Source organism: Trichechus manatus, unplaced genomic scaffold, assembly GCF_000243295.1.
Source record: "Trichechus manatus latirostris isolate Lorelei unplaced genomic scaffold, TriManLat1.0 scaffold00006, whole genome shotgun sequence".
Lineage (NCBI taxonomy): Eukaryota > Metazoa > Chordata > Mammalia > Sirenia > Trichechidae > Trichechus > Trichechus manatus.
Window position 1 is genome coordinate 2,065,017 of NW_004443942.1, and position 18,725 is coordinate 2,083,741.

Sequence of the window (18,725 nt, forward strand, 5' to 3'; positions counted from 1 at the left end):
GGCACAGGACCAGGCAGTGTTTTGTTCTGTTGTGCACAGAGTCGCTATGAGTCAGAACTGACTTGACAGCAACCTAACAACAACTGTAGACGCAAAACAAATTAGAAAAACTGTACTATATGAAACAGTAGAAGAGATGTCCCATGAGGTTTTATAAGGTTCTCATCTTGGCTTATGTATTAGTTTCCTAGAATTGCCATAGCAAAGTACCACAAACTGAGTGACTTAAAACAACAGAAATTTATTCCCTTACAGTTCTGGAGGCTAGAGGAGACTACATGTGTATAGGCATTCCTTGGCTTGTGGCAGCATAACTGTAATTTCTGCCTCATTTTCCACATGGCCGTCTTCCTTCTGTGTCTGTCTTCATATGGCATTATCTTCCTCTTAGAAGGACACCAGTCATATTGGATTAGGGTTCACCCTACCTCATGTTAACTAATTACATCTGCAACAACCCTATTTCGAGTAAGGTCACATGCTGAGGTTCCAGTGGTTAGGACTTCAACAAATCTTTTTTGGGGACACAAATAAACACATAGCAACCTATCTTAATGTTCTCATTTTTTTTGTGTAGTCAGTGGTCATTTCTGTCAAGAATCATAGGGATAGGGAAGATAAATAGCTAAATGTGCTCTCATACAAACATTAAAGACTCTGAATGCCAACGTGGACAGACTCCAGCATTATCTATTAGGAATGGAAAGACTAGCTATATAGATGTGCTACCAACAGTCTTCATGGTATAAATCCCGCCAACATTTACACAATTTGTCTCTAATGGATCCAGTCCTTACTCCTTCATTCCACTTCCTATTTCCCTCCTCTGCCAAAGTCACCAAATGCTTTTTTTTTTTTTTAATTATCTAGGCAGTCCAGAAAGAAGAGCAGCTAAATACCATTATAATTCACCCTATTCATGTTTCTAAAACCTCACTACAAAGCATTATAAAGGAGTGGTGATAAGAGACTGAAAAATTAAGGTAGGTGTTTGAGGTACTTTAAGAGTAGTGAAGAAAAGAGGCTAAATACACATTCCACACATCAGTGTAATATTTACAAACATTCGAATGGAATCACCAGGTCTCAGTTATAATTCAATAATAAGGAAACAGTCAAATTATATGGTTGGTTCTTGCTTAACAAAAGGGAATTTTAGAAATGTGATAAAATAACTGACTAGTTAAAAATAGAACTATCTGAAATATTTTCCTTGATTGACACCATCCCTCTCTCCCCTCAGCTTCCTGCATGGTCCAAGAAAGTAACTTTACCATCATGTCCTGCTCTTTAACTCTGCAAAGTTATTTACTTCAGGCATGTTGGTACTAATGTAGACTTTAGAATCTTAGAACAAGAAGGAATCTCAGAAAGTCTGATGACAATCCACTGGGGTATTCTCAAATTCTTTCAGGTCATATACGTGTACCCTCTTCTGAAGAATATTAAGGTGAATCATGGACCTAGAAAATGCCCAGCCCTAGTAAGTGCTTAAGAAGCCCTGGTGGTGCAATGGTAAATCACTCGGCTGCTAACCAAAAGGTTGGTTGTTTGAACCCACAAGCCACTCCTCAGGAGAAAGATGTGGCAGTCTGCTTCTATAAAGATTACAGCCTAGGAAACCCTATCGGGCAGTTCTACTCTGTCCTATAGGGTCACTATGAGTTGGAATCGACTTGACAACAATGGGTATGGTTTTTAGAGTAAATGCTTTATAAATACACAAGGAAAGAATGGAATTGATTGAATTAAAACAAACAGAATTGGATTATGGGAAAAAGAAGTCCAACAAGGGCTCAAGAAATGCAGAGTAGATTTGAAGGGTTATTTCCATCTCTTACCTAGTAATACAATCTCTCTTCATAAACACTTTAAAAATGTCAGTTTTAAGGGATAGGGGTTGTGTTTTACATTTATAGTTAAGAATGTATAATTACTAGATTTTTTTTTTTTTTTTTGCGTTTGTCAGTTCTGTGTTGGTTTAGTCTGAGTTATGCATCATAAAATTTAAATTCTAGGATGGTAAGAAAGGAATTGTTTACATCATCTTTGCATTAAAGTGCTTTGCACAGACCCTTGCATACACTGGATGCTTGGTCATATAACAGAGATAAAACTTGCTTCAGAAGCCCAGCTCTGGTCACTTACTGGCTATAAAATTTTAGCTTGTAGTGCTGAGACTGTCTTATAAATACCTAAGAAATAAACATTCAGTTATTAAAGGGATCAGTCCCAGAGTCTCAAGTGCTGACTCCCATCTGAGGTTTTGTTTTTCCTTGAAATCCATCAATAAATCGATCCTACTAGGCAAGGAAAAAACTTTCTAATCTTTGTTTTCCTCACATATTAACACCTGTCCTATCTCACAAGGTTGTTTCCATGATCAAATAAGAAAGTACATTAAAGTGCTTTATAAAGAACAAAGTATAACATCAACAATTGGAAACATCACTATTTTTCCTATCAGAAATGAGCCAGCCTAATGGAGTGAACAAAACTGGACAGATGAAAATTCTTGGACTTAAAATCTAGATTCCATCACTTAATAGCCATATGATCCTGAGCCAATTATCCCCACTTTGGGATAATGACATCTACCTTACGTTGTTAGTGGGAGGATTATGGATAATGTATGTAAGGCTGAACCCTATACCTGGTATATTGTGCTAAACAGTCAATATTTCTTATTAATACAGTAGTTTATCAGAAACTTCTCACATGCTCATGTTGTATGTAAGTTCTACACAGCCACCATAAATGGCAAAGACCAGTACAGAACATATGGTTCCCTTCTAACAGAATTTTTTTTGTTTCAACATGTTAATAAAAAAATGTATTTATTATATTGGACACAGTCATATTTGGAATTTACTGTATCAGTCAAAAAGATTTTAAAGTAACTTAAAATGCTGTCAGTCAATAAATGAGATAGAAGGAGATTCTGGCATGTAAGTAACTGAAAATCATTTATTATACTTTTGCTAAGCCAAAATGTTAAGATTTAGAATGTGATATACTTAGGAATACAAAAGTATTGCTTCTTAGTAAAGAGACTAATAATCTACACTTAATGGTGAACTAATGTACCACTTGTGTTAAGTAACTTAAGATAGAAACTAAATTCATCTTTTGATAGGCACAAGAATGGCTAATGATTTCTGCATGTGTTAGCCATATTATTGTTCCTTTTATATTATAGTCAAAGCACATACACACACACACACAGTAAAACCTGTGAAAGCCAGAACTTGTGTAAGGTGGAAACTTGTGAGAGAAGGAAAACTCAAATATTTTCCACTAAAAGGAGTGATTAAAAATGTGGTTTAAGACCGTAACCCTGTCAAAGGCAGAAACCTTGCGAGACCCAGAAAAAAAAGGCAGTCCCAGAGTTTCAGCTCTCACAGGTTTCACTGTATTTCCAGAATTTATAATAAACCACTTGTAATTAATAAAATAGTACAACTTAAGAATCTTCAAATTATTTACCAGCATTTAGATAAGCACAATTTTTAAAACTGTATTTTGTTTGTTCTTCCATGGAATCTTTGGACTTTGCCTTGTTCTCTTTCAAAAAACGATTCTTTCCCCCAAAGAAAGATCACACTCTGAATATAAAACTTGAAACTCAGAAATAATTGAATAATATGAAACAAAGAAACACACTTTAGTATTCCTGGTTTTATCCAACTGGTTCTGAGATCTCAAATGGGCGTAACAAAGCACTGACTAATGACTCAATGTCCAAACAGACTGACCTATTCAAATAACTGAGTTAAAGGATACTTAGTGGGGCTAGGATACTGACCCCAATTCCCATCCTCACCATTCTTAACTCTATTTTTTTAAAAATAGATCTCCCTCAGTTTTCTCCTAGAAGACCATAATTCCCATCTCCTCAACTCGGAAAAGCTTCCTAAGCAGAAGGAATGACCAGCACTCATTAGCAAAATCCATTTTTCTGCATGTATGTAATCTCTCCTCTTTAGGCTCTCCTAGCTCTCTTCTTTGCTGATAATCAAATGATTATTTCACACTTTATCACATCCCAATCCTTTTGATTTATTCCATTTCCTCTTTCCAGGGCAGAATTTCACCCTAGAGTTTCTGCAGTTACCTGCCAACTTGCTGATTAAAATCATCCAGCTTTTCAATCCCTGTCTGTTCAAAACAATGCAACTCAATAATTTCCATGACCCAGCTGACAATCCCTGTACTAGATTGAAGCAGAGTACACTGGTCAGTTCTGAGGTGGTTCTGGTATCCAGTAAGTCCAATCTTTGTCTTAACAATGGTCAATATGCTCTTAAGAATACAGAGACCTAAATGAAATTATAATGAAGGCAAGTAACAAACTGGAGAACTGTGACTAAGACATTTTCATAAGGCAGTGACTGACAGGAAAATTACTTTGAAAAATGTGATCTACTTCCATGTAGAGTACCAACTGTAATATAACTTACAGTCTCAAAAGTTTTAAGTAAGAGCAAAAATATTATCACTAGAAAGAAGCTTTTCAGTTTTGCACACAAAACATTTTTTAATACTTTTGAAATTAATGACTGTCTAAATAAATATATATACTTACATTTTTGAATAGTTGCTCAGCAAGTTCTCTGACATGCTTTATCATCTTCAATGGGTTATTTTCTTCTACTTTAATTCGCTCTACTTCAAAGGCTACCAACTTGGGAAAAATCAAATGGCAAAATATCAACTCCAAAATATGTTGAATTAGAAAACTGTGTGATAATTTCATACAATTTGCAAGCCAAAAAACATATACTATTATTAAAACAAAATATTTTATATTTTTCGTGGGTTCTACTTTTATTCTGGGGTTGCAAGGTCAGTTGAGTCCTTGGATGGTCTGATGGTCTCTCCCTGATGGTTTATGGCCCTGTTTCTTCTTGGGAAAAGTCATTTCTGAAACTCAGACTCTGTCATTCCCAGGTCTCACTCAGGGAATGCACTCACTCAGAGAATTACAGAAAGTCTCCAAACATTTCTCTAACTCACAAAACATGAGGCAAATATACACTATATTGAGCAAGTGAGGTTGCTCAGATTCTCATCCTAGTCTGTAGATAGTGTGATCTGGGACAAATGACTTACACTCCTGGGTTTCAGTCTCCTCATCTCTAAAATAAGATGGAAGAACAAGATGACCTCTAGGCTCCTTCTAGTTCTCAAATTCTGTAAATTTTAGTCCATCTCCCTATTAACTAATTTACTGAGAGAATTATGTGAGTATGTGTGTGTATACTTCAGGTGGAGAAAAGAGTGTTAATAGGAAAAAAATTGGGGAGGAAATTGGTGGATGATAAAAGAAAAGTATAATATGAGATTCTTCTAGGAGCTAATAGATTCGCTGGAGTGTATTAAAACAAACAAACAAACAAAAAAAACCCCATTGTCTTCGAGTAGATTCCAACTCATAGGGACCATATAGAGCAGTGTAGAACTGCCTCATAGGGTTTCCAAGGCAGTAATCTTTATGGAAGCAGACTGCCACATCTTTATCCCACTGAGTGGCTGGTGGGTTCAAACTGCCAACCTTTTGGTTAGCAGCCGAGCTCTTTAACCACTGCACCACCAAGGTTCCTGGACCATACAGTCATATAAAATTATGACTTGCCCTGTTCTAGGCCATGATTCAGAAAAACTGTCAAACAAAGACAAACATTTCTTTCCTTCTACTATGCCTATTTAATGGGAGTGTGGGATAAGGCAACACACAATGCAACCTGCCTCTCAAAGCTCCATTAGCCTCCCTACCCTTCACCCCCACCCCCAGTGTGCTGGTAGGCTGTCTTTGTCTAACTGAAAACAAGGATTCCTTTCCCAGGAGCAAATGCCATTTTCCTACAAAGTACATTTCTGTGCAAACCAATTAAATGGCTAAAGAGGATACAAGGAGAAATTACTTAGGTCTGGTGCCTCTTTCCTCTTAGACCCTTGGCTGATGTATACATACAAACAACTGTCTTTCAAGTAGCAACATCAATAAACCAAAACCAAACCCACTGCTGTCAGGTTGATTCCGACTCATAGTGACCCTGCGGGACAGAGGAGAACTGCCCATAGGGTTTCTAAGGCTGTGTAACCTTTACAGAAGCAGACCGCCACATCTTTCTCCCGTGGAGCAGCTGATGGGTTCGAACCACTGACCTTTCGGTTAGCAGCCAAGTGCTTTTAACCACTGTGCCACAACATCAATAAACCAAAAAAAGAAAAAAAAAAAAAAAAATCACCACTGTAGGAGGAACATAGAAACTGGATGGACAATAAGGGGAGGCCCAATAGGAATCTTTGATAGACTTCTTGCCTTATCATTGTTTCCAATCTAGATGACACACATGTATAATATAAAATACACAATAAAAAACAAGTTACCATATAAGGTTAGAGACAAAACAAATCCTAAGGCAGACTAATGGCTCTCAGAGTTACCTACTCTGAGAAAGTCTGGAGGGGGCTGTGAAATAAGAGCAGAGTATGAAGAATGGAGGCTGAGAGGTAAAGGGAGGGCACTCCATGCAAGGGGGAAGGACCTACAGAACTAACCACAGGCTGAGGCAACCAAGTTTTCTGCAACTAATCAATCTGACTTTTTAGTTGTGATGAAGCTGCCAGAGGGAGTTACTAAGGGAAATTTGGATAGGAAGAGGTTATATAAACCAATTTAGGCAGAACTGAGTTGTTTACAATTCAGAATTCTAACTTAACCTCATAAAACATTATATATCAAGTACTTAGTTCAGGATCTAAAGCTGATACATATGCTAGTATTAGATAATAAATGATTATTGATCAGAAGGAACTGCCCACCTAAGGGCAATCTCTTCTAAATCTTCATATGCTTTGCGTTATTATTAACTAAAGCATTTGGTGCAGATCTCCAAACTAATAACTAAAACATGTGCCACTTATTTAATTCTTACTTGTGAATAATGAACTGTTTTTAGAAAGCATAAATGATTCTTCTCCACTGAACCAAGGATCTTTAAGATTTTGATTCCTATCTTCTTCATACTAAATAAACCACCCAGCATCAAACTATGACTACTCTTCTCCACTATCTTGGGTGCTAGGCCTGTTTTTCTTTTTTAGACTTCAGGAAACTTTTAAATTTATTAGTTCCAATACACGTTGTGCTCTTTCAGAAACTGAAATAGAAATAATATTAATTGTTCTATCCACCAGAATAGGCTGCTGTGAACAAAGAGTTAAATGATACATGAAAAGATGCTTTAGAAAAAAGAGAAAGCACAACAAATGCAAAAGAGCATCTTTATTTTGAGTCACATCTGTCCTATTTCTTCCTCTACGTGGCCAGTTATTAGAGACAGAGACTAAATCTGTCATTCATATATTTAATATCTCCTAAGGGAGCTAACTCATAGTGACCCTGTAGGACAGAGTAGAACTGCCCCACAGGGTTTCCAAGGAGCGGCTGGTGGATTTGAACTGCTGATCTTTTGGTTAACAGCCAAGCTCTTAACCATTACACCACCAGGGCTCCAGGGTCACTATGAGGTACAATCAACTTGATAGCAATGGGTTTTTTTAAAAAGGGAGCTAAAAGGAGCCCTGGTGGCGCAGTGGTTAAAGTGCTCACCTGTGAACCAAAAGGTCAGCAGTTCAAACCCACCAGTCATTCCTTGGGAGAAAGATGTGACAGCCTGCTTCTGTGAAGATTACAACCTTGGAAACGCAATGGGGCAGACCTACTCTGTCCTATAGGGGCCTTATGAGTGGGAATCAACTTGATGGCAACGGGTTTTTTGGTTTGGAAAGAAGCTAAACAAATGTCGATTATTGATTAGTAAGAGTGCCACTAAGCTAACTATGACTCTGTAGCACTGACAGACTAATGTAACTGCAGTTTGAAGTCACATATCTGTATATCAAAATTAGAGCCTTCTCCCTATGTGACTGATAAAGAAATCATAGTATTATTGCCTTTAAAAATAAGAGTTCTGTATATAGAATAAAATCACTGTAAAAATTTTTAAAGGATTTTAATAAATTATTTAAAAATTCAGCTCAAGATTTTTATATACTCTGACACATCCTATAATTTTATTTTTTCCTTATTTTTCTAATCTGCAATATAAATACTGAGATATGATATGCAGAATAGAAAATATTTAATTATTTTATATTTAATTTATAATATATTTATTATTTTGATTTAGTATTTACAGATAATACTTCTCTACTTTTAACTACTGATCTATTTTTGTCTATAAATAATGCATTGATTTTATAAGAACAATACCTCATCAAATAGATCACAGGACCTATAGGGAGGACCTCTTTCTGAAACAAAACCTGCAAATGCCATTCCATTGAGTACTTTAGTGAGGAAATCATTCTCAGCCAAACCACGCTGCCCCAAGAAAGCTGTCTGTAAGGATAGAAAATGGAAAACGAATAGATTAATTTATCATTTAGTAGTGAACAAAATGGTCAAAACAAATTATAATAGAAAGATCAAAGCAAGTATAAATACATTTCCCCGGAAAGGAGTTTTTGTTCTGACCTGAAATACTATACACTTTGGAAAGAATAAAAATAAATCCATCCATAAGGCAGGAGGAGAAATCAGAAATTAACACTCGACTTTAAAAGAAAAATCAATTTAAAGTTAACCAACTTTAAAGGAAAATATTATGTCAGTTCCACAGTATTATTAAGAATTGCCACCCAACCTCACAAAACAGAGATCTTAAATAATTACATTTGATAAATTAAGGTCAAAATGCATGGCTAGAAATAGACAACTATAGAGTTTTATTAAATTAGAGACCACTTTTTGGATACATACAATATAATACCATATCTTACCTTGTGAAAATGTATTACTGGTTCTGCATGAATTCTTATAAGCTGTAGGCATGATCTGTATCCTTGGAAAAGTTGTGCAAATAATCTAAGGAAAACTGCTCGTACTTCTTTATCCTGAAAAGATTAAGAAGAAATATGTTAGGCAATTTAATTTCTTAAAACACAAATGAAATATCATCAAATCATAAAGTTGGGAAGAACCTGAGCAATTATCTAATAAGTCTGTCTGTGCTTCCTAAATGTAAGTCTCATTTGTAGCAACCGTGAGGGGTGAGCATCTTGTCTATTCAATTGTTGGGCAGCCGAAGCTATTAAACAGTTCTTTATATTAAACCAAACAAAACTTGCATCCAGTATTTGCAATTTTCCTCTTAGGGAAAACTAAGTCACAGAATCTCCCCCTTTACCATGTTAAAGAAGACATATTTCCCAAGTCCTATGATTTTTATATCCACCAAAGGAATTAAAGTCATAAATACAAAAGAAAAAAGAAAACCAAAGGATTAGACTTAAAAAGCTATAAAGTTCTTCTGAAGTTTATATAACTTATAAAAATCTATTCTTATACTAATGAGTTATGATAAAATGATTTTTATATCCACCAAAGGAATTAAAGTCATAAATACAAAAGAAAAAAGAAAACCAAAGGATTAGATTTAAAAAGCTATAAAGTTCTTCTGAAGTTTATGTAACTTATAAAAATCTATTCTTATACTAATGAGTTATGATAAGAATCTATTTTGATAATCCAGGTTTTAATATAATCTCAATTTTAGAACTGTAAGGAAACTTACAGATTTATTTAGTGAATATTTTATTTAAGTGATGAGGAAATGAAGGTCAAGATGCTTAAGTAACTTGTGAAAGGAGTCCAGCTCTATGAGGCTCCTTACTGGCCACAAAGCTCACCTCTAAGAAATGCACTGGGCAAAATAAAAAAGGGGCATTCAGTTACACATTCACCCTTGTATTGCTTCTACTCAGAACTATTCTTATCCTCTTACTCTTCAAATTTGATCTAACCTGTTATCAACATTCTTTGTTTCCATTTTTGTAAACTTCCCTTTTTCATTCTTGCTTGGCCCTTTTAAGTTGATGCTTGGAACAGTTTTCCACACTATAACTTACGTTCTGATTTTTTGTCCTACACTTATTCAAGCTTCCTCAGGACAACAATATTGGCCCTACCCCTGGCCCATGCACAGCCCTGTGGCTCCTCCTTGAGAAGGACACAAAGTTAGTGGCAATTCTCCTAATTTCTAATTCAGGACACTTTTTACGTTACTAGGCCGTCCATCTAACTCTCACTTCACTCAGTTTCTCTAACAACCTTACAAATACAGCTCTCTTAAAAAGCATAAAACTTAAAAAAAAAAAAAAAAAAAAAGCATTAAACTTAAATATTAAACTTCTTACCAGCATTTTTGAGTGGGATAAAGCTGTTCGTGGAGGGGGAAAAGCATGATCTGCTACTTCCAAATCTGGGTGTAAAATCTAAAGCAAAGAAGTTTTATTATGTAAAATATCTTAATATCAGTAAGACTTATTCTTTAATCCACTTGGAGTATTAGGATGAAAAAGTGTCAGTATGTGAATTATGATATATCCTATCTATGAAATGCAATGCAGTTAGCTGAGGTAGCACTTTATGAACTAGAAAAGATATCCAAGATAAAATACTTGGTGAAAAAAACATGTTCTAGAAAAATATACATAGTATAGTCTCATTTATGTGAAAACAAAAAAAACTCCAAAAACAAAAAATCAATCCTACATCTATATATGTATATGCACTGATATACATATATATAAAAATGTAAAATTCTCAAAGAATATATACTAAACTACAAAATAGTAGTTACTTCTGGGAAAGGAATTGTTTGGGGTAGAGCTATTTGTCTATATTGTTGAATGTTTTAAACAAGCATTTGTTTTTATGTTTCATAATATAATTAAGAATTAACTAACTAATTAACTAATTGAAATACTGGAAAGAAAGAGCAAAAGCTTATGACTCTCACAGCCCAGAGGAGGAAAATGTATAATACAACGTGATAAAAAATAAAATAAATAAACAAACAAACAAAAACCAAACCCACTGCCGTCAAATCAATTCCAACTCATAACAACTCTATAGGACAGAGTAGAACTGCCCCAAAGGGTTTCCAAGGAATGGCTGGTAGATTCAAACTGCCAACCTTTTGGTTAGCAGCCGAGCTCTTAACCACTGCACCACTGGGGCTCCAACAATGTGGTAGTTGCTATAAATATACAAAAAATATGAAATATAAAGTATAATGAATTCAACATAGGAAAAGCTTAGAAAAAGAAGGTAATATTTCAGTTAGGCTCTGAAGGAAAGCAGGGTGGGTAACAAGTGGGAAAGAATAATCCACACAGCACTTAAAACAGGAAAAAAAGGTGAAATTGTATCAATATGTAGCAAATATTTGTCTTTGTAGAATCATTTTGAAATAGATCAAAGACTGAAAACAATACTTAAAAACTACATTAAAATATCAGCAATAATTATAACCCAATCACTACTACAGTGTAATAACATCTTGGTGTCTGTAAGATCATCCATAATTATTACACAGTTCCATGTACTGTGTTCCCATTTGGTTACAATTATTCACTTTACTTATATGTCAAATCTCCCATGCATTCCATCAAATATAATCTCTTTTTGGTCCTAGTTTGACAATACACTATGCTCTTATCTCTTATTTGTAGTACTGCACTGTAGCACATAATCCACTACTGTGTTTGACCGCTATAATAATGTGCATACTCAGTCTTACCAGAAACGAATTTTCATTGATCAGTATTTGGTAGCACAGGTGTTGCAGGTTAAGGAATACTACTGTGCAGCAGGACAACTAGCAGAAGCCACTAATTTAAGAACTAAAATCTTAATCTCTGTTACTTTTTGTATTTAATCTTTGAATAATTATTAATATTAAGTAATCACATACCTGTAAGATTTCTGAAAACATTAAACCTTTCTTTAATAACTCAAATATTATCTTCTTAGCTTTTGCTACATCCATACACCACCTGTGCAATTATTGACTGTTTTTCTTTAAATTGTCTTTAACTCAATTCACTTTTTAACCTAGTATTTTCCTAGATGCTATCTCTGAGATCACAGATTTTACATGCTATTTTAATATACATTATTATAAATATTTAATTATTAAAATAAAAAAGTTTGTACACGTATCACCCAAAATCATCTCCATGCTTCTCTTTGGTAAACAGTGACCTAGTCATCTTATGGATAAAACATTCATCCTATAATAAAAACCAGGAAATAGAGGCGTAGAGGTGGGATGTGATTTATGCAATAAATATCAAGTGGCAGAAGAAGATTGGAATTCAGGTCTCCTGAGTCCTGTACCAGCATTATTTCCACCATATCACATCTTGTATTCCAGATTACAAATTATATTAGGAAAAGTCAGTCTTCTCTAAATGTTCCTACCCATAAATACCACTATAACAATATAAGGACTAATGTAAGTTTGAAGATTTTCTGAGAATTAAATCCCTCTGGGTAAATCCAGACCTCTGAGTTTCTGTTTAAGGAAGAAAACAGTTTAAGCAGGCCGGACTAGAATATTATCAAAGAACAGTAGGAAGGCCTTAGTTCTAGGAATGGCTTGAAAAGGAGTGCAGAATTTCTAAGGTTCAATTTTCTCATGACAGATAAATGGGCACTTAAAAGGTGGCAGTAAAATAAAACGTCTTTTTAAAAATCAGCTAAGGTAAAATAACTGCAAAACAAAATTAAATGTGTTTCAATGAGAAAAATTCAGGTTACAAGATATTTTAAAACATTACTGCAGGGAATGCTAGACATTGAATCTATCAATAAGTTACACTTCTTATAATAATTTTAAACACTGGCAAAAGAGGATCACACTGTTTTTTGCAAGTAGCACATCTGCCAAAGAGGAATAAGATGCTCTAATAAAAGATTAGCTAGAAGAGGGACTAGGAGCTGATTTCTAAAGGGAAATGGGAAAGGAATCAGGGATTTGAGATAGAAACATATCTTGTTTTTACAAGTATACACAGTAGCTCCTATATAAAAACCCATTGCCGTGCAGTCAATTCTGACTCATAGCGACCCTATATGACAGAGTAGCTACTATACATATACATAGTGAGTAGCTACTATATATATACTGAGTATATATATAGCTACTATAGTATATATACTAGTATATATAGTAGCTACTCAGTAAATATGCTGGATGAAGGAATGAATGTAGAACAAAATATTCAGTTAAGATCCAAAGCACACTCTTTACATTAAAAAAAAACAAAAAACAAAAACCATTGCCGTTGAGTCAATTCTGACCTATAGCAACCCTACAGGACAGAAAAGAACTGCCCCGTAGGGTTTCCAAGGAGTGGCTGGTGGATTCAAACTGCAGACCTTTTGATTAGCAGCCGAACTCTTAACCACTGCACCAGCCGACTACCTAGTAAATAAAGAATTCTCTCCTAAATACTATATTTACCTATTCATGTTTCAAGAACATACACCTCTCTGATACTTGACAAAGGCCCAAAGTCTGTTAAATGGGGAAAAGACAGTCTCTTTAACAAATGGCGCTGGCATAACTGGATATCCATCTGCAAAAAAATGTAACAAGACCCATACCTCATATCATGCACAAAAACTAACTCAAAATGGATCAAAGACCTAAACATAAAATCTAAAACAATAAAGATCATGGAAGAAAATATAGGGACAATGCTAGGAGCTCTAATACTTGGCATAAACAGAATACAAAACATTACTAACAATGCACAAATACCAGAAAACTAGATAACTGGTAGCTCCTAAAAATTAAACACTTATGCTCATCAAAAGACTTCACCAGAAGAGTAAAAAGACAACCTACAGACTGGGAAAAAAGTTTTGGCTATGACAAATCTGATCAGAGGCTGATCTCTAAAATCTACAAGATACTGCAAAAACCCAACAACAAAAGACAAAAAAAAACAATTAAAAAATGGGCAAAGGATATGAACAGGCACTTCACCAAAGAAGACATTCAGGAGGCTAACAGATACATGAGGAAATGCTCAAGATCATTAGCCATTAGAGAAATGCAAATCAAAACTACAATGAGATACCATCTCACCTCAACAAGGCTAGCATTAATCCAAAAAACACAAAACAATAAATGTTGGAGAGGTTGTGGACAGACTGGAACACTTATACAATGTTGGTGGGAATGTAAAATAGTACAACCACTTTGGAAATCGATTTGTACTTCCTTAAAAAACTAGAAATACAAGTACCATACAATCCAGCAATCCCACTCCTTGGAATATATCCTAGAGAAATAAGAGCTGTCACGTGAATAGATATATGCACACTCATGCTCATTGCAGCACTGTGCACAGCAGCAAAAAGATGGAAATGACCTAGATGCCTATCAATGGACGAACAGATAAACAAATTATGGTATATTCACACAATGGAATACTACGCAATGATAAAGAACAATGATGAATCTGTGAAACATCTCATAACATAAAACATAATCTGGAAGGCATTATACTGAGTGAAATCAGACAATTGCAAAAGACAAATATCATATAAGACCACTATTATAAGAATTCAAGAAAAGGTTTAAACACAGAAGAAGACATTCTTTGATGGTTACAAAGGTGGGGAGGGAGGGAGAGGGGTACTCACTAACTAGATAGATAAAAACTATCTTAGGTGAAGGCAAGAACAACACACACTACAGGGGAAGTCAGCACAACTGGACTAAACCAAAAGCTAAGAAGTTTCCTGAATATAACCAAACACTTCAAGGGACAGAGTAGCAGGGGCAGGGGTCTGGGGACCATACTTTCACGGGATATCTAGTCAATTGGCATAACAAAGTTTATTAAGAAAATGTTCTGCAACCCACTTTGGTGAGTGGCATCTGAGGTCTTAAAAGCTTGTGAGTGGCCATCTAAGATGCAACAGTTGGTCCCAACCTACCTGGAACAAAAGAGAATGAAGAACACCAAAGACACAAGGAAAATATTAGCCTAAGAGACAAGAAGGGCCATATAAACCAGAGACTCCATCAGCCTGAGACCAGAAGAAATAGATGGTGCCCAGCTACCACCAATGACTGCCCTCACAGGGAACACAACAGAGAGTCCCTGACTGAGCGGGAGAAAAGTGGAGTGCAGAACTCAAATTCTAGTAAAAAGACCAGACTTAATGGTCTGACTGAGACTGGAGGGACCCTGGAAGACATGTCCCCTGGACTCTCTGTTAGCCCAAAACTAAAACCATTACCAAAGCCAACTCTTCAGACTAAGATTAGACTGGACTATAAGACATAAAATGATACTTCTGAAGAGTGTGCTTCTTAGTTCAAGTAGATACATGAGACTAAATGGGCAGCTCCTGTCTGGAGGCGAGATGAAAAGGTGGAAAGGGACAGGAGCTGCTTGAATGGACACAGGAAATCTGGAGTGGAAATGAGGAGTGTGCTGTCACAGTACAGTGAAAGCAACTAGGGTCACATAACAATGTGTACATAAATTTTTGTATGAGAAACTAACTTGAACTGTAAAATTTCACTTAAAGCACACACACACACAAATATATATATATACATATATACACACTTCTTAGCAATAAAAAAATAATGATGAGGCAGCTCTATACGGTACTGAAAAGAAAGGTGTTCAAGACATTTTATTAAAGGAAAAAGTAAGAATGCAGAGCAATGTAGCAAACTATAACTTCTTCAGGGAAGAAGACATACTTACATGTTTGTAAATGCACAGGATATCTATACAAGGATACACAAGAAGTGATAGCAGGGGGTGCTTTTTGGGAGGGAAGCTGGGAGACTGGGTTCAGAAACGGTAGAGAGACTAACTTTTTGCTGTCTATCCTTCATACCTTTTGCATTTTGTGCTATATGCATGTATTACTTCTTCCAAAAAAAGTATGTATATAATAAATTTGTAAAATTTTATTAAAAAAAAAATTTGGACGTTCAAAAACAAATGTGATACTGAGATCCCAGGAAGTATGGATGGGACACTGATCACATCAGCCATGATAAGATTAGTGTTGCTGTTGTTATAGTTATTCTACTTCTGCAAAAACAAACAAACCCTGTGCAATAAGTAGGAAAAAAAAAAAAAAGAATGTAACCAACATTACTGAACAATAAGTACAGAAATTGTTGAATGGGAACCTGTTTTGCTGTGTACACTTTCATCAAAAATATACACAACTCAACTTAAAAAAAAAAATCTAGAAAAGGAAAAAAAAAGAACATACACCTCTCATTTTTAAGTAATTACATTGACAATGATGCTTAATTTTAACTATCTCACTTTAAGATTTAAATTAAGAAAAAACTATTACTAAAAAAACATGTCATACCAAAGAAAGAGCTGCTTGAGTCTGATGTAGAAGTGGTTCTGGGAGGGAAGAGAGGTGAATACATTCAGGAATTTTAATAGTGCCTCCATCCAAATCTGCTATGATTACATCTAACTGAAAGAGATAAAAAAAAATTAATTTATAATTAAAAAGATATATTTGTTGTTAAACAAATTCATCTGGCCTTCACTAATTTAAAATGAGAACCATGTATGGGAGAGGCTCTTGGCTGTCCATAGTAATAGAATTATTGCTGGGTTCGTGACTTCTGAGGTACGTATATTTCCCAGCCTCCTTTGGAAGAAGTGTGACCATGTTTCTGGCAGTGGAATGTAAGAAGAGCTGTGGGCACTTTCAGGCATTCCAGAGAGAAGGTATGTAAAAAAGGAAAGAGTATGTTCTCTTTCACCTAGCTACAGGCTAAAACAATAAACTGTTAGCAACCCAGCCTTGGGCATTCAGATGATGATAATGCTGAAGGGATTCTGGACTGTGAATGACTTTATAGAGCAAAATGGTTTATGAACTGCTGCACAAGTGTTAAACAGAATTTCACTTCGTTTGAGCCACTGCATTTTGGATACTTTATTATAGCAGCGTAGCCATATCATAAGCAGCACAGTAATCATAACACAGGAATCTTAGAAAAGCAGTTAGTATATACCAAAAGGGTACTGTTTAGGTACTTAAGAAAAAGCTGATTCTTAGGATTTTACAGTGTATTTAAAAATAAATTATATAAAAATGTAATAGAGAAACTAGCCAAGATTATTAAAGATGTTACATTGATAATATCATTATGATTCATTAAAATTTACTCATTAAAAATTAAGAAATTTACTTTGTTAACACTTGGTTTGTCCTAACTTCAGTGACTGTTTGTCTATATTTAGTGGTAATAAAATTACCTACAAGCCATATGGGTATGCTTTCAGTCAGTACTAATTAGGTTTTACTGAATATGTTTATTGATTTATATATATTTTTATACTGTGATATGAAAGTTAAAAAGGAACTAGATATCCACATATAAGGTTAGGAAGAATGATTAATATATGAATCAGAGTCCTGTTTATAATTACAATGTTGAATAGTCATTTTATTAGTTTAAATGGCACCTCTCATTTGATTACAACCATAATTACTAGATAAGAACCACAGAGCTGATCTCCTTGCTGCATTTAAAACTAAAACAGAAGTAGAATTATAAATTGTACGGACCTCGTGGGTCACAGATGTCATGTAGCCCAACCTCTCAATAAAGAATTTTTCTTAAAATCCCTGACAGTGGTGTATAATTCCTTCCACTCTATTTACATTGCTTGGGAGTTCACGTCTCACAAAAGGAAACCTAATCCATCACTGGGAAGCTCTAGTAATTGGAAAATCTTATATTGAACAAAAATCTGTTTCTCTCTAAATACCCACTGGTTCTATTTCAATCATTGAGAGCTACCTTCTTCCCTACAACAGCCACTTAAATACCTGCCTTTGGCTATCAAATAGTATCATAAAATTACCTGAGAAAATTTCCCTAAGGCCTCACAGGATAGTTTCTCAACTCTTGACAATCCTAGATGTCCTTCTCGAAGTGCTTTATTTTGTTACAGTCCCTCTTAAAGTGCAATACACAGAACTAAACACATTATTACAGAACTGACTTGAGTGTAGAATATTAGCTTCCCTTTTTGATATTTCTATTCATACGGCATTAAGAATACAATAATTTGGTAGGGGTTCATACTGAACTTGTGTTCTATTAAAACCCCTCAGACTTTTGCAAAGGCTTTTTGCTTTGTTAGTTACCAGTCATTAAGTATTAATACAGGCCTCATTTTGGAATATGAATAAATTAAGCACTAATAACAAAAGTATAAACAGAACACTAATTAATGGATTATTTTGTCTTTTCTCATATATAGGATGAGGAATACAGAACAATAAACTTGTATGTCAAAAGGTGGGCATTTTAAAATTTAAATAAATTCATTTTTAAAATCTCCTATACTTGCTAGAAAGCAAAATTAATACATGTAAACTTTTCAATAACGCTTTTCTTCCAGCCAACCTTTTCTACTGGGAATGCAACAGACTTGAAAATAGTAATTAATTGAAAAGCTATAGGACTCAAAGAAATATGGTAGAACTTTGGCTTTAAAGGTGAATACTTACAAGTTCATGGACATCAGTTTTAAAAATAGAATGTACTCCAATAATGAAAGGTGTTGGGGAACTTAGAACCTCCAGTAGCTGAGCCGGGAGAATGGGAATATAAGGATAACTGAAAATAATAAAAATATGTATCAAATATATTTGTTTTTCCATAACATAATCATATTTTTCTTCTTCTTTATGCTGTATGAGTTTTAGATTGTCCACATTTAGAAATTATCAGTAACATTGTTATGGTTGTTAATATTACATTTCTTAAAGGAAAGGTTTT

The 18,725-nt window shown here is 34.8% G+C and overlaps 1 protein-coding gene across 1 annotated transcript in view; it reads right to left on the bottom strand.

The window, feature by feature from the left end:
* The window catches only part of SBF2 (SET binding factor 2), a gene marked incomplete at its 5' end in the record, with an annotated part of 451,091 nt that overhangs the window by 223,724 nt on the left and 208,642 nt on the right, over positions 1 to 18,725 (bottom strand). The window contains 6 exons of the mRNA XM_023736921.1: positions 4,586 to 4,684; positions 8,282 to 8,410; positions 8,851 to 8,964; positions 10,267 to 10,344; positions 16,283 to 16,396; positions 18,455 to 18,563. Coding sequence (XP_023592689.1) covers positions 4,586 to 4,684; positions 8,282 to 8,410; positions 8,851 to 8,964; positions 10,267 to 10,344; positions 16,283 to 16,396; positions 18,455 to 18,563 — 643 coding nt within the window. The remainder of the gene's footprint in view (positions 1 to 4,585; positions 4,685 to 8,281; positions 8,411 to 8,850; positions 8,965 to 10,266; positions 10,345 to 16,282; positions 16,397 to 18,454; positions 18,564 to 18,725) is intronic.